The sequence below is a fragment of the Anguilla rostrata genome, chromosome 2 (genome assembly GCF_018555375.3).
Source record: "Anguilla rostrata isolate EN2019 chromosome 2, ASM1855537v3, whole genome shotgun sequence".
Classification (NCBI taxonomy): Eukaryota; Metazoa; Chordata; class Actinopteri; order Anguilliformes; family Anguillidae; genus Anguilla; species Anguilla rostrata.
The window spans coordinates 8,517,434-8,542,578 of record NC_057934.1 but is presented as its reverse complement, the minus strand read 5'-3'; the positions used below and the strand labels follow the sequence as shown (position 1 = coordinate 8,542,578).

The 25,145-nt window shown below is 41.7% G+C and overlaps 1 protein-coding gene across 4 annotated transcripts; it reads left to right on the top strand.

Moving 5' to 3' along the window:
• The first annotated feature begins 47 nt into the window (after positions 1-47).
• LOC135244976 (serine/arginine-rich splicing factor 7-like) lies at positions 48-16,254 on the top strand. Of its 4 annotated transcripts, XM_064317702.1 has the most exons (10): positions 48-319; positions 7,744-7,924; positions 11,716-11,892; positions 13,310-13,384; positions 13,817-13,894; positions 14,018-14,071; positions 14,349-14,429; positions 14,638-14,682; positions 15,642-15,677; positions 15,805-16,254. In XM_064317702.1, exons 1-10 carry the CDS (start codon positions 295-297, stop codon positions 15,857-15,859), a joined length of 807 nt encoding a protein of 268 aa, XP_064173772.1. In that variant the 5' UTR covers positions 48-294; the 3' UTR covers positions 15,860-16,254. The 4 variants fall into 4 exon arrangements, with proteins under 4 accessions (XP_064173772.1, XP_064173780.1, XP_064173792.1 ...); XM_064317710.1 differs by lacking the exon at positions 15,642-15,677; XM_064317718.1 differs by lacking the exon at positions 14,349-14,429 and having other exon boundaries at positions 77-319.
• The last annotated feature ends 8,891 nt before the right edge of the window (positions 16,255-25,145 follow it).

Below are 25,145 nucleotides of genomic sequence, written 5' to 3'. Positions count from 1 at the left end.
TTACTACAAGTCGAATTGTTCCGGTACAGACCGATGGAATGTTTTGTTTATTTTCTTAAAATTAGAAAATGCGATTAATTTTGTAAATATTTTTGAACTCATGAGATTTGGCTGTAAGATGTTCATCTTGGCTTCTTGTTATCTCGTTTCCCTAAAGTCGCTACCATGGCAGTATAAAATACATTTCGCTTGCTTGTAGTGTTGAGGGGGAAAAAAAAAACGTTTGTGGGCACGCGCAAAACGGATGGATACAGCTTCCCTGTCAGAGAGAGAAACGGTTGTCGTACAAGGGTCATGTCTAGATACGGACGGTACGGAGGTAAGCGCTAATATGTGGGCAGTTTGACAACAAGAAATGTTACTTTATATATTATACAACGTAGTATAAACTGGAAACATGGGGTGTTTGCTTTCTCATCACATTTTGTTTGACGATCTATCAGTATGTTGATTAGCTAGCTAGCGAGATAGCTGTAATGGCGGCTAGTTAGGTAATTTAGCAACCATGCGTGTTCGCACGCAGAGAAAATCTCGGATGTCGGCGATGTAACCAGAAAAGCCTTGGCACACGCACCTACTGGTATTTTGTATTCAAAATGTTGACTATTTGTCGCAGACATTTATAGAAGCCAGTCGTGGATTCATTTGTAAGGTGGTTCCGCGGCGCTAGATAGCTGTAGGCTAGTTGTAGCCTGATTGTTTTGTAGCTAGTCTAGCATGTCGCGATGGATAGGCTAATCCCTCAGTGATCAATATAGCACTAGCTAGCATGACCGTTGCTACAGTAGCCATAGTAATCTGCAATCCGGCAACAGCTAAAAAGACCGCGCAAACGTTGCGCGTATAATTCAAACACGTTTACGTTTTGGCATCTGCTGTCTTATTGAGTTTAACGTTATTTGATATTCTGATTTTGATCTGGGAAACTGTACAGGTAGTTCGGCTGTTAACGTTCAGCCTGTCATAAGACCACTCGATCTGTACGTTAACGTAACTCTACGTAGCATTGATAATGAGGCACAGGTGTCTAGCTACACGAGTCGTGGCATTTTCAGACGGCATTAAACCGAGGGCATCTGCATGGTCGCCGTGTTTTCGTTGAATATTTTGTCTATTTTTTTTTGTTTTGCTCCTCGTAACGATGGTGCGTGTATTCAAATAATAAGTAATATTTATTCTGATTTTTAAAATTCGTTTCCCCACCAAACATGCTACCTGGTACATATAGTTATAATTGCTGTAAATTATTCAGATTATTGGCAAGTTTGCATTCCAGCATTAGCTAGAAATTTATTAGTCAAACTGTGATTTCATGGAATTCATGTCGTACGGAAGTGAAAAGAAAAAGGTTATGAAAACTGGGCCAACTGATTAGTTATTTCATATGTACAACTTAAAACAGGATGCTGACGATGGGAGGAGGGCACTGGCCAGATATATGGCATACATGACATACAGTAGCACATCCCATAGATTGGATGTTCCAATGTGTATATTTAGGTTTATTTGTTTTACCACATATAATGCCAGTAATTACCTCTGTTCAATTATACTTAATGTTGCATGGCCTTTCATTCATTGAGTATTGAAGCCATAATCACACAGACCTACATTAAACACAACAGCAGCTGAAAGTATGTAAGTGGACAGAAGCACATGGGTCAGTGTTAAGGTCAGGCCTTTTCAAACTGATGCTTGTGTGACAGCTGCGGTTCCCCCTGAGCACTCTGAAGCCTGCTGGTGTTCTGTCAGCTTCTCAGCCTACTGCAATAGAAAATGTACACATCCTTCTGAAAAAATTTTTTAACTAGAAATGCAGTTGGTCAGAAAAAGAGACAGATTGGCACAATACTATTATCTACTTTTTATGCCAGCCCTAACATTTTCCTACCTTTTCCCCCATATATGTTTGTCATTGGTGTTTGCTGGCTGTAGGCTTTGGGACGAGTGTATTAACTGATGTACTTTGATCGCCAGTGGGGAAATTCACATTTCCACCAGGAGCAGAACACGTATACGTCATTCAGGAAGGAACATCCACCCGCACACATTGCCTTTTGGTACAGACAGTGATTCACAATACTACACTGCAGTGTACAAGCCAAAAAACAGACATCTGCTTCATTAAGGAATCTAATAGCTGTAGGGAGGAAATGGGGTGGTAGGCAGTTTATTTTGCTGGCCAAGACCTTTTAGTATAAATGTTTACGTGCTATATTTTTTATTTATTTATTTATTTATTTATTTGTTTGTTTGTTTAGGAAAATGAAACTGAATCTTCTTTCCCATTTAATTTTAATTAGATTACTGTGTCAGTAAGTTTCAGCGGTGTATATAGTATGTTAATGCCTAGGTCACGTCTCCTAATTGGATTGTTGCTAACACATTGCCCAGTTAGTCATAAAGCGAACTGCACAAGTTTGCAATGTGAAGGCCTTATTATTTATGTACAAAACTGTTAACAGTAGGCCAGTGTGTACATACAGAGCTCTGTAGGTGCTGGGTATATTGTTGGAGACAAAAAAAATGTGAATACCAACACAGTATTATGTTGTTTCAAAAAGAAAAAAAGTGTTTTAAGCAAACAAACCTGCCTAGTTGGTTTTTGGAAGCAATGCAGTAGTGTCCTGATCATTTCGGCATTTTTAATCCATCCCTTGATTTAAAAAGGGAATGACCCATATTGGTTGTATATGACCACATTAGTTAAACAAGTAAATTAAACCACAAATTAATGGTTCCATGAAATATATTTAGTGGTACATATGTCATTTTTGAAAATGGTTACTTTATCTTTATCTTTTTACTATTTTGTTAGAGCAGTGAATTCTTTTAAGCGGTGAAATGTTAATTAAATTTCTTTATAATTGACTATAAGTGAACGTTAACCAGTTTTTCTGAAATGATTTTGCGGGCAAATATTTTCTATTCTTTGTGTATCCATCATTTTCCACTTGTATATTTATGAAAATAAACAATTCATAAGACAGACACTACTTTCAAAGCTAACCTTTTTCTCAATTTAATTTTCTTGCAAACATCAAAGTCTTCAGTTTAATTAAATTAACTAAACGTTAAACGCTAAGCAGCTGCAATTTTGATAATACCAGCGTGACGGTAGAAGATTGAGTCTTAACTACCAATCAATACCAGTGAGATTTTAGGCTTTTGATCACATTGCTGGTTGGTTTGTGTGGACTCCCATTATAGTCCTTAATGAGGTAGTCCACCCAGTGGAGTTGAGACGGGACCTCATGGTACAGGAAATGTGTGAGAGTGCTAACCAGTTTGTCCTGCTTTAGTCTAGTTTACCATGAAGGAGTTGTAGTGTAAGGTAATTTCATATGTTGATATACACTTCATAGGCACGATAAGCCTATTATTTATTTAACTGCCGAAGGGAAAATACTCAAGAAAAAAACGAAAGTGAAAGAATAATGCACATTGAAGTATTGTGACATCACAGTGCATTGCAGTTGCATTGTGCATTGTATGCACATAGCATGCTGCAGTTGGCATTGCCCCTTGGGCTCCACTGTAAATCCTGCTAAAAGGCTAGCTGTTTACAGGGATGAGTGCTCTTCTCAGGTGTACACAACCAGATGACTCCTTACTTCAGTGGTCCAGTGATCTGACATTCCCCATTTTCTGGAAGGGTAGTCATGTGTACTGCTGCACTGAAACAATTTCCTCTATAGCCTTTTGTGAGCTGGAGGCCTGTGTGTTGATTAAATATGTTACTAGGAAGCCGTTTGCTTCAGAAAAAATCTTAATGGCCAAACCACCCAAAATGCTAGCTATTTCTACAGATATTCCATTTATTAATTGACGTCAGCTGAAAATGAAAAATAATTTCTGTATTGTAGGGCTGGTTTTAATGTTTAAACTGCTAGTGGTGAGTTTGAGGACCATAGTAAGGTATTAAAACTCAAAGCACTGTCAGTTGTCTCTTACTTTATAACAGACAAGCATAAGTGAATGTAGAATGTAAAGGTACACTGCTTGCAGAGATGCTTTTAACAAATCAAATTTTGGAGCACAAATGCATCAGTGGCATTTGCTCATCACAAAGGCTATTTGTGAAGATCACTTTTCTGATCTGAATATGGCTGCACAGTGGAAAACCCACACAATTACACACACACACCTACACACTCAACCGATAAATCATAGGCAATCATCGAAAGGTTAGCATCCATCGTTCTGTAATGAGCTGGCCAGGGTAAGGATTTGTAACTCTTGTGTCATCAATAGGAAAGCAAGTAGACTGATATTTTTCAGCAGAAATTGGTAAATTGTGTTCTTTGGTCTAATAGGTGATGTCATGTTGGGCACATTTATTTCTAAAGAATGCTATTTTGTCATGAAATTCAGTCTAAAATCCACTCTCCCCTTGATATTAAGTGTGTCACTCCCTAATTGCATATTGATATTTGAAAAAAATACTTTTATTTTTGGGGGGGAATATTACAGGCAGAAAGTAGATTAAATCCTGCAATAGTAGCACTATATAATGGGAGTGCTTGGCCTGTGTCATAACGATGCGAATGATTGCTAGAGTGGTTGGATTGAGACTGATTTGTTACTCTATGTACATGCCTGAAGGACACACAGCTACCCAGGGCATCTCCTGGCATATACAGGCAATGTGCTGTGACTCCATCTAGAATATAAGAAAACATAATGTGGAGAACATTCTGCCAATCTAGAACATAAGAATGAATAATGAGAACAGGCCATTCGGTCCATCTAACATATAAGAATACATAATGAGGAGAACGGGCCATTCAGTCCATCCAGCACTGTGTCTCCCTGATTTCAACACCTCTGAGGTCTCTGCCTCTACTATATGACATAACTAAGCATTTGCATGGACTGACAGTGCTCTGTTAAACCTTTCCTTAAACTCTGCGGAATTCACCATGAACTCTTTTCTACACGCGCCCCTTTGTTCTTCAGACATAAGATCTTTGGTAGCTTGCTCGTACATTATATGAATTTGAAAACCTCAATCAAATCTTCCCTCATTGCTAAATCTGAAAAGATTGAATATCTTCTCGGGAACCAGTTTAGTTGCCCCTCTTTGTACTTTTTCCAGAGCCTCTGTCTTTTTGTAGTGTGGTGACAAGTAATGTATAACAAAAATATCAGTCCACCGTAGCTATGAAATCAGATAATCGATTCTGAAACATGAAAAAATATGTATCTTAATGAATTGTTTATTTTATCTGCTTGTGTTTAATTCTTGTTTAATTGGAAAGCACCTGTACCACTCTGTATGAAAAACACTTTATCAATCAGTATCGTAAGTGAAATACAGTTGCAGTTAAATATAGTTTGAACACTGGTTTGGTTACATGATATTTGGGCTACCATTCTCAATTGCCTGCTAGATAGGAGCCCATTTTTCACATCTATTTGATCAGTCTCAAGTAAGTTTGAAAAATTTAAAGCAAGGTATTTCTGTTGGGAAAAGACACCAGTATTTTTACCGCTGCAACCCAGCCAAGTGCATAGCACTACACCCAGTGTTTGCTTGGTTGGAAAAATCTGGATGGTGAATTTTTTACAGGCACTGGAGTCTTTGCTATCCCTGCTCTATTTACATATTCATGAAGTTTACATCTGCCTTTTAGTAGTGCGCTCATGGAGGCCTATTTCATATCGACCCATGCAGTCTCCATTCAGCCGGCTGCACATTTGCACACAAACCTGCGCGTGCTACGCTACCTCGTTAGCTTGGTGGTTTGGAAACAAATTGAGGTCAGTGGAAATGTGCTGGGAGATGCGAATCCATATAAAACATAAGGGGTCTGCTTTCACGGTTTCTGAAAAAGACCCTCACCAGTACAGTCGTACATCTATGTCTTTGCACAGTTGAATTGTACAGTGTAGGCTTATGTTTTCATGGAGGTGGGGGGTGGGGGGGAAAGTAAATACTTCCCTCCTAAGCAAAATGGCACGGTGTTTGGAAGTTGTCATAAAAAATAACAGCCTGCTGAACCTCTATATTGCGGCTGTTAGAAAAAATAGCTGTTTGGCGATTTTGGGTTTGGGAGTTCAGGCTGTTGACGTGCTTCCTTGAAGCCCTGGGCATTTTTCTCCATTCCCAGTGTTGACACAGTGCCAATGCTTCTCCCAGTCTGCGCTTTCCGGAATACGCAGAATGAGTTCGGAACAGCAGAGGACAGCTATTTAGCAAGAGTGATTTCTACATGCACGCAGTCGTTCTGTATATAAATCACATTGATCACCCGCACTCTGTGGAACCTTCCGGCAATATGAGCATTAATCACTTCTATTACAGCAACTTGTATTGGCCAGGATATGCTTTGATTGTCACAGTTGCATCTTGCGCTGCATTAGTACATTAGTATAGCGGTTTTATAGCCACTGTTACCTTGGAAATGTTTCTACTGTAGTCCCCGGAGTAAAGCAATATTGGCCTATGTTCCTTAGCAGTAAATTTGCTAGTGTTATAAATAGCTATTGCTGCCCAACAAACCTTATAAAACAAAGGCAGTGAACAAACCAAGGCTAAAAGGGCCAGTCTGCTTGAACACTAGACAAGGTGATGTCATCCAAGATATCTCACATCTACCTTACGGGCTTTTCCCCGTAGCGAAACCGCCTCTGTCATTTTTCATTTCACTACAGTCTGTGACAAGTCTTTTAAAAGGGTATAAATGATATGGATTGTGCTCCCAGTTTAATGTCAATTAAATTTTATTTTGCTTTGCCAACATTTGAATTGAAAAAGTGCTCGCCTCTCTCACAGCACCCACTGTTTCAGTTTTGGATACGGCGCATCAGAATTCTGATGGAGAACTGAGAAGAAGGAGCCTCGTTAACAGAATTTCCAGCCTTGATTGGTCTCCAGTCGAACGGGAGCCAAGTTTTGAATGTCATTTGAATGGCCTCAGACACGCTTCGCTTTTGGGGATAATTGAAGTGCAAAGTGTCGACTTGTATAACTGTAATTTTACAGATCGCTTATAATTCAAAGAGCAAATTACCTGTGTAATTATCTGGAAACCCCTGCAAACGCGTGTCTAACCCCGTGAACATTTTCAGATGAGCCGAGAGAATGAATCGGGTGGAAAAAAATCTTTGCATTTTTTCCTCCTACGTTGTACCGAGTTTGGTTAAAAAGGAAGTTGTGCTGCTTTTTAGAAGTACGAATAAACCAGAATAAAATTTTCACCTACAGTAAACAGACACTGAATTGGTTCCGTTTGCCATAGTTCTGTTTATATTTGGGATTGCTGACAGCTGATTTGGAGTTAAATTTGCTTTTTCACATGTGATTTGAACTCTTGGAAGTCAGTAGTCAGACTGAAACGAGTAGTCAAGATGGGGCTGAACCTAGAAGTTTGTATCTCTGGTTACTGGGTTTCTTATTATAATTTGATGTAAGAAACGAATGTTGAGTCACTATCGACTTACATCCAGGAAATATTTTGGCCCGTTTTGTATCCCTGTTGAATACAAATGAATCTACCCACCGCATAGGCAAGTGGCAAGAGAGCCGTTACGATTGCCCCAAAGAACACCGAAATCCGATGAAACGCTGACTAATGCTGACTACTACAGCCCAGATTTCAACCCTGACTTGACTTCTGTTTGCAGTTGACTGTGAGGGAAAACTCGTGCAGGAGGGAGAGAAAGCGAAGCATTATCTTTGCGGTGCTAGAATCTGAGTCCGCCTGTACTGCAGCGCCACTTTCTTATTCTTCCTTCCAGAGACTAAGGTTTACGTGGGTAACCTTGGGACAGGTGCTGGGAAAGGAGAACTAGAGCGGGCGTTTGGTTATTATGGACCGTTGAGAACGGTGTGGATTGCTAGGAATCCTCCAGGGTTTGCCTTTGTGGAGTTTGAAGACCCCCGAGACGCAGAGGATGCTGTCCGAGGACTGGATGGCAAGTAAGTGCGAAACGGTACTGAGACTCCATTTTGGCTCCAGCCCAGACCTCGAGAGACCTGGACCTTAACTAAGTCAACAGCACCGAGACTCCATTTTGGCTCTAGCCCAGACCTCGAGAGACGTGGACATTACCTAAACGAAAAGTACTGAGTGCTGAGATGTTGGCTCCAGTCTTGGCCTTGTGAGATCAAGACCTTAACTAAGTAAACGGCACCACAGATTATATGGACCCACGAGAAACTCTGCTCCATATTTTTAATGGAGCAGTTCTGTCTCACTCCCGTTCTTGCCGAAACATTGTTTTCACACTTCTTCTGAAAATTGCTTAAGCGGAGTGACTAAGAAGAGTACCATCACAATGGATGTTCTGCACTGTAATACAGCACCAGAGAGTCCAGTTACCAACTGGAACCTCCTGTATTTACGAAGCAGAGAGGATGTAAGGAACTCAGGAGCTGAGTATCTGGTGGGTCTATAGAATGACAGCAAGACCCCATTTTGGCTCTAGTCCAGACCTCGAGAGACCTGGAAGGCAGTCTGCGCTGGAAGCTTCCACGTTCATGCCCACAAATCGTTTGTTTGAATGCACTGAAAGTGGTCAGAGGGTTTCTGATTGACGTTTGCAAAACAAAAACAAAAAAAACATTGAAGTAATTTGCTCTTTTGAAATATAGAAGCGTTACTTTGTACTGCATTAAAATTTGATTTTTAAAATTTTTTTTAATATAAGCTCCACGTGTTAATATGAGCAGCGCCTTCTGTTTTTAATTATGAGATTCTGTGACTGAGCATTTCAGTTAGCAGTTTAGCCAGCATACACCAACTGTATTTGTTTGCAGTTGATTATCAAGCAAGATGAAATTAATTTTAAATGAGTGCAAGCTGGGAAAAAGTTTGTGCATATTATAAACAAGTACTTTGCCCAAAATGCTGTAGTTTTGTGTAATTTCAGTTAATAGTAGCGATGTATAACTGGCTGGTAAAAAAAAAAATGCCTCGTATAAGGCACCCAAAATTCCAGTCCTGGACGGCTGTAGCGTCTGCATGGTTTTGAGGTTTCGTTCCAATCTGCAGCCAGTTTAGGCCTTGGAAACAAGGTGTGTGGACTCTAGCCAGTCAGTCAATAAGCAATCAGATCATATGAAAACTAGCAGAAACTGTGGCCATCCAGGACTGGCTTCTGAGAGCCCTGTTTTAGTTATGATTGGCTGGTTGGATAGATGACAGGATTGGCAGTTTGTAAAGCAGTTCCAGGGTAACACAGGGTTACACGCTTTTCCATTTATTGACTGTGCTGAGCCAAGCCATGCTGTAACATACTGGACTAGGCTGGCAAAACTCAATGGGCTTATGCCTGAGCAGTAAGGCAGCTCAAATTTAGATACAGGGACACAAAATCTGTCATGGAGCACAGCTGTACTTACATTTTGTATTGCATAGTTTGTATCAAATCTGGTTAGAATGATGTAACTTGTACATATTGAGCTACATGCTGAAGTGCTTTCTGTTCATTACATTACATTACATTATAGGCATTTAGCTGACGCTCTTATCCAGAGCGACTTACAACAGTGTAACCAAACTCAGGATCAAGTCCACTTAAGTCCATTGAATAAAATGTAGATAAAAAGCCTTTACTATAGTAGCATACAGTAAGGAGACACAAGATAGTCTGAACCAAAAATTTTTTTTTTTTTTTTTTTTTTCAACGTAAGTCGCTGCGGCGGTTGGTAGATAAGCTATCGCGCTCGTACATACGTTATCACAAATAGACAGGAATGCATATATAAATTCATATTTGACCAAAGTACGAAAGTTGCTGGCTGATTTTGAGTTTTTCAGTTGCTTAACTGAGAACTAGCTACAGAATATTGAGAAGCGCACCTTTGAAATTTCTTACTTCCCAGCAGCCTGACGAGGGGAGTGATGGTACACAAAAATATTGGTTTGGTATGTACTGCAGTTTTGACTTCATGATAAAAAAATAAAAAAAAAGTTCCACAAGTGTGTTAAAGCAAGACTGCGATGGTTGGGTTTGCAGCATGTGCCAAACCCAAAGTTGCATCCTGAACAGTTCGGTATGAATACGGGTGGGGAAGGGATGTAATGAAGCAGCCTGGTTCAGCTCTACAGTGGGAAAAGGGGTATAATGAGCCAGCCAGATTCCAGCTCTACTGTGGGAAACGGTAGGCTAACAGTTATCCTTTATCATATTTAAATTACAAATGAAATAAGTTATCTCTTACTGTGTAAATTGGCACAAAATAATTGTAGTCAAAAAGGCAAATCAGCTGTTTCAGGAAAGGGAAAATCGGTCTTTATACCAAGATGTGAGAAACCTCAAAACATGCTTCATATCTGTGTAATAGTCTTCTGGCCCGTTGGTACTTCAGTTTAATTGTAATATGGATTTCAAAGAATGTTCAGCTTTCCCTTTATTTTATGAGAAATTATTTTATAAAGCAACTCGTTTTAATAGCTTTATTTGAGATGATTTTGATGTGTTCATTTAAAGGCATATGTGCAGGATTTTTAGGCTACTTAAAATAATATTATATATTATAAAATGACCATGCTAAGGCATATCTATGATGCCCTGGCAATCTCTGTCTTTATGAATTTGTGCACCTTTACCTATATTTGTTATTCTAACATGTATTCAGGATGTGTCTGGGCGTGGCACTTTTTGTCTGTGTGGGGATGGGTGGGTGTGGCTACAGAACCTGTTTATTGCAATAGCTAACTAGCCGCTGTACTTGCCCAGATACAGTGAAGCAAAACGACAAGCCGACAGGACTCATTCAAGAGTTACTGTAACCTTGGAATTGCTTTTCCTGGGTGGCGTCAGCTGATGTTCATCAAGGGGATGTAAAGCGACTGGAGCTGGCTTGTTTTCTGTTGGACCCGTATGTAAGGTTACCTCTGGCTATGGAGCTGGGGTTGCCAGATGTACAGTTTTTTAACGGAATGTCCGGTTTTCAAATTATTTGTACGTGTCCTGTTCGTGGTGCCGACCAGACCATGTAGCCTAATAGCCTAATGATGGGAGAAATGTAACTAGTTTCTGATGAATTTGTGTGTCTGTGACTTGGTCGAGTACTCGGAATGAGTAGACAGGGTTGGAGACTTGATTGTAAACACAGGCTGAAAAATCCTGCATAGTATGCCTTTAATGTTGATAAATGTTTTGGCCTTTTTAAAATAGATTGTGCAGGTCTGTTTTAATAAGAGAAGTTTTCTTTGTCTGTAGCTCATTCACAGAAGCAATTGCCAATCTATCCTAGTGGCCCTTGTGGGAACTGTCTTGCCTTACAGTTGCCCGTTTCAGGGCGTTTCTTGCAGTCTTGCCGCAAACAAGAATCTCCTCTTCTCCAAAAAACAAACCGCAGTGACATGCGCCAAACATTCTCTTCCAGCAAGTGTCAGTGTACGTAGACGCTTTAGGAGTGCTTGTAGCATTTATCATTATTTCTTTTAATCTGTCAATATCAGAAGGCTGTCACACGACTTCTCTGGCCTGGAGAGCTCTTAAAACCGAGCCGACAGGCTGAGCCGGTTGGAAGCAGCCGCGGGACCGGCACGCGGGGGCAGAAACGGTGTAGAACAGAACGTTTGGGTCTCGAACGTCGCAGCTGCGCCCAACGATGCAGCACCTGTTCCCAGCACCTGGTTCCACCTTCTCAGTCTTGCCTTGTGTGCGTTTTTATCCGGGATTTTCCAGTGTGGTTTAGAAATCTCTCCTCCCCCTCTGCCTCCTCCTCCCCCCCCCCCCCCCCCCCTCCTCTTTCAGGGTAATTTGTGGCTCTCGCGTTCGAGTTGAGTTGTCTACCGGAATGCCCAGGCGGTCCCGCTACGACCGGCCCCCCACCCGCCGGCCCTTCGATCCCAACGACAGGTGCTACGAGTGCGGTGAGAAGGGGCACTATGCCTACGACTGCCACCGCTACAGTAGGCGACGGAGGAGCAGGTACGTGCGCCCGCACAACGCGCCACGTCGTCCTTTATTCAGTTTTCGTTTTTTTCCGTTTTGTTTTTTTTCTACCCGGCTATCAGTCGCTCTGAGCGATGGGAGAATGACGCGTCATAAAACCGCAGAAATGGGCGGGGCTACCGTACGCTGTGAGTGACTAGCTAGCTCTTAGCCAATCGTTACGATTTTTTATTGGTGTGAAGAGCGATTGACAGCTCATTGTAGCTCCGCCCATGCCTATTTCTGGGTTCATGAAGCCTCAGTCTGCCATCACTAGTCTCTGTTTCATTGCCAGTGGAAAAGTAAACTGTAAAATAAACTTGAACTTGGAAGAATGCTGACTGACTTACTGTATGTTGACGTGAATGATGCATTTTTTTTAAAAAACAAAGAAGCAAACAAAAAGTTAATGTTAACTGTTTTTTTTTTTTTTGCTTTTGTTGACTGACGTATTTTTTTTCTTTCTTTTGTTTGATTTTTTTCTTCTTTTTTTTTTACACATTTATTTTTTTTCAAATGTATTGTTTGCAATATTAATAATCCACCTGGTCCAAAACCTTACAGGTTCCTTCGTTTGATTCAGGGTGTCACGAGCCTTTGCCATTTCATGAGGCATCTAGCAAATTCCACACTTACGATCCTTCTAGACCTTGAGGTGATCCGCATAAGAGGCCAGACACCCCCTCCCCCCCTCTCAGCCGCCTGCCACTCCTAGCTGCACCTTTAACCATTTCACAAAGGGCAGAAAACGCGAGCTCGGCACCAAGATGATGGCCAACCCCATAGATTTTGGCCATCGGTTTTGGGCCATGGCGGTTTTAACGGAGGAGCGACCCGCACGCGACCCCGCCCCGTCTAGAAAGGCCTCCTATCAAGCCTCAATCAAGCGATTTGGCTGTCAGTGCGATCGATCGTCGTTAGAAATCGAAGAACACGACTAGATGCAGAGAGAGATCGGCTGATAGATACTTCTAGATCGCCTAGATCTGCTAGACCTCGGTTCCAAAGAGGCTCGACCTGCAAACTTGCAAGGTTTATTTCAAGTAACAATTAATTAATTGATTACTGTGTTTTTCATTTCTCCATAACTACTTAAAGAGTAGATGTAATGTGTTACCTTTTTATTTTGAGAGAATGAAATTTGAAAGTGCCTGCTTTACGCAGATATTTTTGTACATACTGTACCAGACAGACTGCAGTAATGTGTAAGGCTGATGTGTTCTTGTTTTAACCTTGTACTGTGTACGTGTAATGCTAATTCTCCTGTACGTATTGCCATAGCCATTGTGAGACAGGGACAGTGCCAGAGCTCTGTTAGCGTGATTGTTGTGCTAGCGGGCAGGCTGAGCTTGTGTGCTAACGCGCGGCGCTGCACTGCCGCGTGCTGATTGGTCCATTCCCGTGATGTGGTCAGGTCCCGCTCTAGATCGCATTCCCGTTCCCGGGGGAGACGCTATTCCCGCTCGCGCAGCCGGAGCCGCAGCCGCAGGTGAGCCGCTTCCCGTTTCCACGGATACTGTATTTGAAACCTGATGTTCAACTGCTGCTTTCTCTATAACCAAAATGGCTTTGTAGACGCATTGAGGCGTGATTCATACCAAAAAACAAAGCAAACTGTATTAAGTATGGGATACATACAGTCCATTTCACATTTCAAACGTGTGTATTTAAAATAATTTACCCTGGTTGCACAGCATTATGAGTGTTGGGGCCTCCTTTGGTTAATCCAGAGCAGACCTGGGTCATGTACTTTAATTATTTAAAAGGAAACATCTCATTTTCCCCAATGTTTAGAATGGAAAATTATTTTGCATGTTTTGGTTTTGTAACGTGCTGCATTGAATTCTCTGGGGACCTTCAGACGTGTTTTCTGTGGGAATATTTCTCTGCACCTTTTCGAACGCCTTCCTTTCTTTTTCAGGTCCAGATCCTTTTCTCCTCGCCGGTCTCGCTCCAATTCCCCGAGGCGGTCGAGGTCCGTGACTCCCAAGCGGACCAGGTGAGCCCCGGTCCCGGTCCCGGTCCCTGCACGGGAGCGATAAGGCACCGCTGCAGTCACAGGTCCAAATGAATTAAGCAGTTCCTGAAGTTCTGTCTCTCTCTCTTCCTGTTTATTCCCCAGGTCTAAGTCCAGGTCTAGGTCCAGGTCCCGGTCAGTTTCCCGCCCAAGGAGCAGGTAAAGGCCCTTTTCCTTTTATCGCCAGCATATCATACTTTTCGAAATCTCAGAAATTTTTAATTTATTTTAGTTATTTATTTATTTTTTTTAAGTGAAATTGTCCTGCCTCATATTATTTGTAAGATATACTTCTAGCTCACATAAAAAATAAAAAAAAACCTCTTTTAGAGATGGCCCACAGCCCATATTTATGAATCATCTTTTCCCTGTTCATATCCTAAACAAATTTCTTCATGAGTGGGGGGAAAAAAAGCAACTGAACTCCCACTCTCAGTCTCTTTATGAATACAGACCCTGAGGTAGCTCCAGGTGTTCTGCCTGACAGACTAAAAGCCTTCACGGATGCGGGTCTAGGGTACGTAAAGCATCTCGGAATAAGAGTGGTGATGTAGGGAGCAGTTGTAATGGGTCAGGTCATGATATTGACCGGTGAATCAGCACCTCTGCTCTGTGGTGCTTTATCAGCACGGACCCTGAGTTTCTGTTTCAGAGGATTGAGGGGGAAAGGCTAGCGTGTGTGTGTATGCGCGTGCATGTTTATTGTGCGTTTGTGTTTCTCCCAGGTCTGGCTCTGTCGGCCGATCCAAGTCTGGCTCTCCAGCGCGGAGGTGAGCCGTCTCTCTAGCCACACTTCGCCGTGTACGCCGCGCTAGGGTTTGCCGTAGAAGGGATTTAGCTTTGAGCCAACCTTTATTGCATGCGTCGCATGCTTCTCTGTGCAGCAGCTTATCGCATGCTTCTCTGTGCAGCGGCTTATCGCATTCGTCGCATGCTTTTCTGTGCAGAGGATTATCGCATGCGTTGCATCCTTTTCTGTGCAGAGGATTATCGCATGCGTCGCATGCTTTTCTGTGCTGTGGCTTATCGCAAGCTTTTCTGTGCAGAGGATTATCGCATGCGTCGCATGCTTTTCTGTGCTGTGGCTTATCGCATGCTTTTCTGTGCAGTGGCTTTTTGCAAGCGTCACATGCTTTTCTGTGTAGCTGCTTATCGCGTGCATTTTTGTGCTGAAGCTTATCGCATGCATCGCATGCTTTTCTGCGCAGTGGCTTAGTAACAGTGTGATGCTCTGGAGTTGTTGAGTTCAGTCGATAGGCAGTGACTGTGTCAGATGTGGTCTTTGGTATTCACTGTTAAAAATGGGGAAATTGCTTACAGCAGCAACTTTATTTGATGTTGGAAACTTGCTCACAATCAAAGCTCATGGGTGTATAAATCATACATGACTAACCGGAATGTTCTCTTGAAAAATCTTTGCACATTATTTCCTTATCTTGCATAATCTTTAGGGGCAACCATATGAATAGAGGGATCTTTTTGTTATGATCAGTCATTTCATAAAGGGTTCTGGCAGTGAATACTTAATAGAGATGAGAAAAGGTAACCCTTTTGGAATAAGTGGTAGTCATTTGAAATTCTGTTTCTTGCTTCTTTAATACCCTTCTTGAGTGCGTATTAATCCAGTAGCAGTGCATGGAATTTGAGCATCGGATTAATTAAACCTTGAACTGCCACTTATTTTAAAGTGTGACCTTTTAACACTTCTGCCCCCTCCCCCTCCCCCCAGCCGGTCAAAATCTAGATCGTCACCTCAAAAACGAAGGTATGTCCTTCCCTGTCAAAGGAGGTAGAGTATAGCGGCTGACCGCGATCTTATCACACAAACGTTGAAAGCGACGAAATGCACGTGAAGTGACGTCTTTCCTCCTTTTCTTCTTCTGTGCTTTCAGCCGTTCCCCATCAGGAAGTCCGCGTAGGAGTGACAGCCCAGAGAGAAATGACTAAGTCTTTTTTTTTTTTGTTGTTTTTTTTTTTTGTTGTTTTTTTGAAACACCTTTTTAGAAATGAAGTTTTGTGTTTACACACCTGTACGAGATTCTCTGTCTCCATATCTGAGATTCTGTTTTCGAGTGTCGGCTTGTGTTCATATTTCTCAGTTCATAATTCTGTGTTTTTTGGGGGTTTTGATTCCTCTCCCTGTCATTCAAAAAAATAATAATAAAATTAATAATTGAAATAGGAACAAAAAGGAACCCAGTTAAGAGATTTTTTTTGTTAGGTATTGCAGTCGTCATTTATACAGGAGATTTGTTGTTTTTTGTGGTGCTGTAGAAATCATATGCGGACGGAGAGGTTGTTTTGTATGGGCACATTAAATTAAATTTTCACTTGTAGCTAAACCGTCTCTGTGATCCTTCTGTACTTGTAGCCAAACTGTGTCATGCTTCTGTGTGCGGTAATTGTCGAAGAGTGAGCTTCGCGCGTGCGTTCCACAAACCTCCCCATAGAGGGCAGTGTTGCTCAGATATTATTTGATTGCCTGTATCGGAGATGTACACCAAGGGGCCAATCTGTTTTGGGGGATGTCGCACCGTCTTATGCTCTTAATTATTGCATTAGTCTGATCTGACATCGGTGATAAAGTCATGAGTAATACAGGTTCAGGCTGTATCTGGCAACCGCACTGTAGACTTTTTACAGAAATCAGCTGGCACATCTACCCTCTCTAAGCCCCGATGTGCAGTATAGGTTAGCATGTGATGTCATAATGTGTGTTAATTAAAGCTTCATTTACATAAGCATACATTAGTAGGGCCAGAGCTTGGAAGTGCGGTATATTGTAGGACAGCAACAGCTATAAACAGTAAGAATATGTGATGTATATTTCTGTTTCTTTCAGTGGCTGCTTTTAATATCTTGCAGGGGGACCCAAATCCTGGTCCCAGAGCTGCTTTAACTGACCGATTAAGTGTTGTGTGACAGTGAAGTTCTTTTCTCGGAAGCGAAGATGACCATGCAGTACCTCCATTTGATACTGCATATCATATTGATTTCACGAATGCTCTTACTAAAATTGAAATGATCTTTTTTTGGAAAATACAATTTATATTTCACATCCGTGAACTTTCACAGAAAATGCAAAGGCAGCAATCATTTCCATATTTGCCTATACATTAAGTATGTTCTGATCTTCATAATATATTTCAATAAAATGCATTCAGTTGCATTTCCTTAAGAGTAGAACGTTCTGAAGCAGTTCTCTGGTTTTTGTGTGTGATGATGGGCAAAATGGGAACTTTGTGAAATAGTCTGAATTTGTATACGCGCGCACACACTTCCGTCTTCAAACCCCGCATTGATCCCCTTCTCAAAAGCGTTCTGAAAATGAATAACTTTCAACTCGGCGGATGCCATCTAAAGGCTGTTTGTTATTATAGAGCCCCGGCAGGGTGTGATTTGGGAAGAGTTTGCGCTCAAAGCGCTTTCCTCAGTGTATTTTCCTATTTTCCGGTCACAATGCCGGTTCATGCGCTCTAGGCTCATTTATCCCGGGTGGAATTTTTGGTTTCGTGCGGAGAATATATTTCAATGCCACATATCTGACTTTACCGGTTTTTCAATAACTGGACCGAGTACATCTGATGTCTGGCTCAGAAACCTGGGACTGACTTGGTGGATTAAAATGATGCATGCGGCAAGAGGAGACTTTTAAAAGATGATTTTACTGAGATTCTGAAATTCACGAAAGGGATTAACAAAGTGATCTATGAAATCTTTTTCATGTCTAGCTCTCTGCACTTGTGTGATCTTTATGCTTATTTTTTGCAGGAAGAGTAGGAGTAAGAACTCCAATGTAGTAGTTGTATTTGTTACAAGTGACAAAACAAACTTGAGTTTTATCAGCTGAAAAGGGTGAAATAGTATAAGGATTAGGCAAATTCTGCACTGATATCAGAAGTGGCAAAAAAAAGGGTTCCCTGTCTGTGGAACAGTCATGTTGCTCTGAGACTCCAGATGTTCATGTCCTGGGTTGACAAGGCCACTGGATGTTCTTTTCTGTAGGCGAATGAGGAGGCTAGATGGGCCTTGTGTATTAAGTTCTTATGCAGTTCAGATAAAGGAACATTTCCTTGGTCATGTTTTAATCTTAAACGCAGATTATATGGCGGTTAGAAAATGTTTTAACTTCCGTGGTCTATGTAGGTGGTCTGTGTAAGGCTTGATCTTTGTTTAAAGTTAAGGCCTGTTCATGACATTGAATATTGCGCAGATTTTTACAGTAGAATCCTGTAAAAAAAAAAAAAATGCCATTTGGGACCGACATAACCGACAGTGAAAAGGACTTTTTCTGAACACTAACCGACGAGAAAATAAAATCGAAAACGTGAACAAATTGCGCAGCGCGAAAAGAACTGCGGTTTAATTTACAAATGGATCAGGCCGGCCGCTGAATAAACAAGAGGCCTGTTTCCTTTGACGCGTTCTCCGAGGACCACATTAGCCTATATGGAGCGCTCACCAGACTTGACGAGACAGAAGAACAGCTGCTCGCCTAACGAAGAACAAGAGGTTGTTTTATTTAAACGGCAGCGAGTCTTACGGGGGGCGTGGACGCAGCTGTTTATTCGGTTTTGCTCGGAGCCGTCACTGACGTCTCGTCGCGGAGTCGATGACCTCTCTCTCAGCCAGCCTGTGCCTCTTTTAATGGCCTCATTAGCCAAAGTGTCAGATACTTAAGAGCACGACCTTCTATCTGGGCTGGGCGGACGAGAGCGTAAATACACTTCGACTGCTTAATGCGGCCCGTCTGCAGTAAGTGCAGATGTACTCGCGTGCTTTATCCGCAAGAAATTAAAACGCGTATCACCAATAAACATGTAACAAGGACAAGGAATATTAAGCAGTCTTTCACATGAAAAGATCGTGTTCGTGTTTCCATGTTTTTGGTTTAATGATTTAATGGATCATTAAAATATTTTAACGTCTCACCTGGTGTCACAATTCCCTTTATTCCAGATTTAAAATGCCCGTTCCAACCTCTGGAATTTGGTGATGTACCTTAAATTGCTATTGGCTGACGACGAGTAAATGTGTTCATTTTGCAGTAGTTTCTACAATATGACATTAAAATGTCCAGGTAAATGTTGGTACCATACAGAAAAAGCCTCTGAATGGCTACATATCATCTGAAGGATTTCACTGTCCTTCAGCGTAAATGGCTTCGAACCAGACAGAAATATGACAGGTCTGTACCTGTTCATTTACACACATCAGTCTCAACCATCTCCTCTGTGCACACACACTCCCTGCAGCCTCAGCAAAACTCCATAATGCCAGTTTAGAATTTCATAAGAATGTTTTTTTTCCCCCTGTCTGAAAAACCAAGGCTTTCAGACTAGGTACAATTGCACATTTGTACAGGATAAGCTGTCAAATCAAAATGGAGAAAGGAAAAAAGAAAGAAAGAAAGAAAAAACAGTTCATTCTGTATCGGTCACACAACCAGGACCCAAGTCAAGTATTTATCTTGTCCCAATTAGGATTTGCCATCTTGGATTATACTTAACAGGAGCAGCATGTGAACTGCCATGCAATATGACTTGTGGCTTATTAAATTAATAGAGATCACTGATTACTTTAAGCTGAGACTGGCTGCTAACTCTGGCCTATTGACATTTAATTTACGACGCCACTCTTATTTAATCTGGCATAATTATACAAATGTTTAGTACACATATACGGCATGTTTGCAGGACGCCACATTTTTCATCTTGGTTAAAATGAAGGCCTCACAAAGCGTGGGTCACAGTCTGGAAGCACGGTTGCATCTCAAAGAAAACACCAATTTCCCGTGAATATATAAGGAAATCACACAAGTGGTGGCAAGTGGGCTGGTAACCTAAAGGTTGCAGGTTTGATTCCCAGTCAGGCCACTGTTATTGTACCCTTGGGCATGGTACTTAACCTGCACTGCTTCAGTACAGCATGTCCAGCCATATAAATGGATAGTATCTAAAATGCAAAAGCGTTTGTGTGAGTTGCTCTGGAGGAGAGCATTTGTTAAATGGCAGTAATGTAAAAACAAACAAAAAAAATAGTTTAAGTAATGATCTCATGAACGGGACCAATAAAAAAGACAAAAAGAAGGGGGGCGATTTTGTGCTCCGTGCGTGTTCTCACAGCTCGGATGCGGAGGCTGATTGGTCCCTCTGTGCATGAGGTCACAAACCCTTTCTCCGGCAGCGGAAAGCTGCGGTGCAGGAGGGGGGGGGGGGCGGTCAGGGGAACCCGGCGCTGCTGCAGGCGGGGTGGAACGCGCGGGGCAGAACACGGGGGGGCGGAACGCGTGGGGCATCAGAAGCAGGGCAGGTAGGAGGACGCACGTGTGTCCCTCTGTCCTGGGCGTTACCGTTTCACATTTACCCACCGCATTGTGCGCTGTGCTGGTGTGCATAATGAGCCCTAAATGCATCTATCACAATGTACACAGATCTGTACTGTACAGGGATATGTTCTGTACAAAGATCTGTTTAGTGCAGAGATCTGTTCTGTACACAGATACGTTCTGTACGAAGATCTGTTCTGTGCAGAGATCTGTTCTGTACAGATACGTTCGTTACAGGATTATGTTCGGTCCTGTACACAGATCTGTTCAGAGATCTGTTCTGTTCAGAGATCCATTCAGTGCAGAGATCTGTTCTGTTCTCCTCTTTGCTGGACAAAATGCAAGGTCACCGGATTGGACCACAGCCAGGAAGGGAGGTGGTATTTGTCCTCTTCTGACACTGAATAATAGCTTCTCAAACAAAAATCCATATCCAGACATATCCCAGTCACTGAATACAATACACAGCCTCCTGACCTTAATGTGAAATGAATATTATAAATACAGAATGGAATTTCTGTATACATATAAATGAGTATTATATATACACAGAATATATACACACACACAGGAAAACCAAAGCTCAGAGGAAGAGTTTATTATTGTCTTCCTCTATTGTAACAACAGTTTCACAATAAATAAGGTATAATAAGATATAAATATATATATAAAAGTATATAACTGAAGTCATTGGAGTAATTAGATCCTTTTTTGGGAGTGGTCGACTTTCCCACACCTTAGCCCAGGACCCGCACCTCAAACTACTCTCGAAGAAAAGGCTACTCCTGATGCCAGCAGTCCACTGTGAAGTACTTTCAAAAATATATACACAATGTTTCGTGTCATAAATTATTCAGTTATATCTGTGCTGGTAGGCTAGAGACAAAGCCCCGTTCAGTGTGCAGCTGCTCGCTCCTGCTTGGTTAACCAAGAAATATTTACACACCTCTCGCGATCTCTGGCTTTGAGTCGCAGAAACTTTCCCCAAAACTGGCGGGGCAGCTCCGGACAATGGCTACAGGCACGGCTGCCCCTCCTTCGCGCCCTCGTTTCCAGTTCTGAAGATGGGAACGGGGCGAGGGAGCGCTTTTCGAACGCACGCCGGTTTGCCGCGCGGCAGAATCTGACATTCTGGCTGCTTTTTAAAGGGCTGTGCGTAATAGAGCCCGCGGTGGTTACTAGGAATAGGCACTCTCGGAGGTGGTTGCTAGGGTACCGAGTGTAGTCTGAGTGGGTAGTGAGCGGTGGTGACATGGCCTCCAGCGTCACATGATCAAAGCAGCCGTCACCCGACGAGAGGCTCCAGAATGTCAGGGAGTGCTCAGGTGTGTCGACGTGCGCCGTCTTGCCAGTTTGCACACAGCCTCCAGTTTCACCCTCTTTTTTTTTTTTCTCCCCGCAATGTATGCACTTAAGAGCTGTTAGTGCTCAATATAGCTGTGACATCTACATCTAATTATCCCCTCTCATCCCTACCACCCTCCCTCCCTCTCTCTCTCTCTCTCTCTCTCTCTCTCTCTCTCTCTCCCTCTCTCTCCCCTCAGAAATAAAGACAGGCTTCATTGAAGTCACGGTGGCGTCTCCAATCTTGTCTGTTTGCTCGCTTTAGCTTTGCCCCAAATAAAGGCAGGCTTCCCGTTACCTGGCGGTAATGGAGCAGTGAATATGACAAGCTCCGTCGCCGCGACGACCGGCTGTCAGTTTCAAAGTGAGACGAACGGAATCTTGCACAAGTGCTCCGGGTTCATTTCCTGTTTACCGCTGTGCAGGTCTCCACTGCCAGGTTCACCTGCAGAGAGGCAAAGCTGCACAGATCACTTCGCACGCTTGCATACGGAATATTTATAAACTGGAGGTGGCTGAACTCATTTCAGTGGACTGCAGATGCTCCCAGTTGTGTTTTTAAAAATGATTTGTTGTGAAGGACAATACAACATTGACACGTTGTTTTAAAAAAAGTGTCCAGTTCGAGGTAGAAATTGTGTGCAGCCAAGGATCATTTCCAGAACTTGCTTCTTGGCACATTGTACAATCATTACTGAGTTTTGCAGTCTATTCAGTCAATTCGAGTAACGCTCACAGTGCTTTTAAAAATATAGCTGAACATGAATTTACTGATTCATCACACCGGATGTAAGTCATATGTTATTATGTTGCTCATTTTCTGGAAGATAGCCTGCACACAAGTACTTGAAAATAAAATGTCAAATGATATCCGTGAAAGACCTAGGGTACAATATCACAGGAAATGTACTGTACACTAAAGAATATTCTGTGTTAAATCAACTCTGATAAGAGTACATGTTTACTCTGACAGAGTGCATTTGATCACTATTAGATTTGTATAAACTCGTGTTACAGCTAAATTAACATGGCACGGCTTACTGTGAGAAATGGGGATATTTTTATCATTTGTGTTATCGATGCTAAAGGACCTTGACCATTATGAAAGAAACTGGTGGCATTTGCATAATTGTGAACATCTCATAAATCAGGTTTGATTAATCAAAGCAGAACAGCCGCCAAATAACGTAACATAGAAAATGCTGCAAATTGCCCATTAATTGTGTGTTTCACAACAGACTGATTCACACAAAAGCTCCTAATCATTGAAATTACCTCACGATTCTTACAAGTAGCTACTGATTACAGGAATGCATCTCAGAATATATTATGCAAATGCTGTGTTTGCTTCAAATGACAAATAAAACCTAATTGAAATCTATTCCTTTACTTTAAGAAGAACAATGGGAACATTATGGCCCTGGAAAAATTGGATATGAACAGTACAAGTACTTTCCTAACACACAAATTGCCCATAAACAATTTAATTAAATAGGAAAATGGGAACTCGCCATTAAGAATGAGGGGCTGGCTTTCAGTATGCATACACGATACTGAGATTAAAAGCGCACAGAGGTAATGAACGGTTAAATTCAAAATGTTGGGTTAGCATTCGGCACATGAAGACGTAGTTAGATATCTGCTCACAAAAACGGTACAAAACACAAACCAGTTTATTGACTATGTTGTTATGATCTTATTACTGTATAGTAAATGAATATCCTACTATTTAGCTAGATACTTATGAGCAACCCCAGAGGTGGCGATGTAACAGCATACTTTGAATAGATGTCAGAAGAGACACTAATTCAACAAAGAAATTTAATGTTAATGCAAAATATTCTTGTTAAACTTATGTTGAACAATGTGGCTATAATAATTCTGTGTATCACCCCTGTAAAGGCATCTTAGGTGTACTCTTTTATTTCATTTCATAATAACTTTACTCTTTGGACGCCTGTAAAATTCCTGCCGGTTCCTTGCAATTTAAGAAGAAGTGTGTATTTTCTATATAGTGCATTTTCTATTTTTAAAAATCTTATTTCGTAAGAGTGAACAGTAGTTTGTAATATGCTGTTGAGGGTCTGCAGGAGTATCTTGAAGTGTTTTACAAAAGTTTTAAATTATTTAAAAAATAAAACCCATATCTGATATGTAGCCTACGTGCAATTTCTATTGCTGCAATATTTTTTAAACAGATGGCCAGCGTCTGGCAGCGTTTCAGCGATTGGGAGAGGTGGAGTCTGATCAACCTCTCTCTCTTCCCCATCAGAAATTAAATTTTTAAATCTTCTTAAAAAGCGGTCTACGTATGTGCAAATAATAATTAATTCAACAAGCATTTGACACGTTTTTGTGTTTATTAAGCGGCATATAGTCTAATATTCTTTTCTAGCTGTGATCAAAGTGCTAAAATCTCCCACTGGACTCCGACAAACAAGCTGCTCCGGATGTGGCACGTAGCCCGGGAAACATCGAAAGGCCGTGATTACCAAGCTGAAAATTGCCAGTCATTAATGTACCACAAGTAAAAATCACACGCCATTAAGTTTCTGGAGAAAAACCCACCTGCGATGTCGTGAATCAAGCGGCATTGTTTGCTTCTCAGAGAAACGGATGGTAAAAACCTTGCTGTCCCCTAACTGTTGTAGTTGAGGTCATACATTAAGCCGCTAATCATTTTGTACCATTTGCGTGTCTATTATAGTTTTATGGTCCCGTTGTTCTCACAATTGAAATTAATTACTATTACGGCCTGACAAGTCGGCCTGCGCTCGTACAAGGCAGCTAAAGCGTGAAGATCACGCTCACACTGCTGGTGCGGGTTTGAATAAACGGACGTTACCCTGACGCTCGCGCCTCTCCGAGTGTGGAAGACAGAGTGTGTCATCGCGCGCGGGGACAGCTGTGTAGATCCCTACTTCATTGCTACTGAGACTATTAATATTCCTCCCCATCTGGTTTAGGTCTGGAGGTCGGGTAAGTTATTCTGATAGGCACTGATTTAGGTTGGTGGCCACCGCTGTTGATGAGAGAACCAAAGCCAAGTAAGAACGTTATTGGACATAACAAAATATTTGCAAAACAGTATTTGATGTTGCCTATATATTGATTTGGTGAACCTTTTATGGCCTGCATTAACCATGCACTTTCATGCTAATTATTTCCAAAGCTATTGCTATTTTGTTTTATATTGTGACTTAGGAGACACTTAGCTGTAGGAGACAGTGTTACGAGACAGTGAACAGAAACCCTGACTCTTTGTATTAATTTATGGTCTCATGACACTTATTGCACAAAGCAGGGGGTCCCCCGGTGTCCTAGTAACCTTGGCTCCCCCAGCAGGGCCACAGAATCACCTCCAGTATATGTGGTTCAATAATTCCCTCATTCACCTGAATTGATGCATGGAAAAAGAACAAAATGGCTGCTGTGTGGTTTTTTTTAGGTGAATTTCCCACCTCCACTGTAAGAGAACTTACAGTGTACATACACACACACACATACAGTTTATATTATTATTATTATTATTATTATTATTATTAATAATAATAATAATGT

Excerpts from the sequence above, each read along its gene's own strand:
- LOC135244976 (XM_064317702.1), top strand. The coding sequence starts at position 295 with ATGTCTAGATACGGACGGTACGGAG. Across the intron at positions 14,072-14,348 it reads GTTTCCCGCCCAAGGAGCAG|TCTCTTTATGAATACAGACC; the intron begins GTAAAGGCCCTT and ends TCCCACTCTCAG. Across the intron at positions 14,683-15,641 it reads TCTGGCTCTCCAGCGCGGAG|CCGGTCAAAATCTAGATCGT; the intron begins GTGAGCCGTCTC and ends CCCTCCCCCCAG.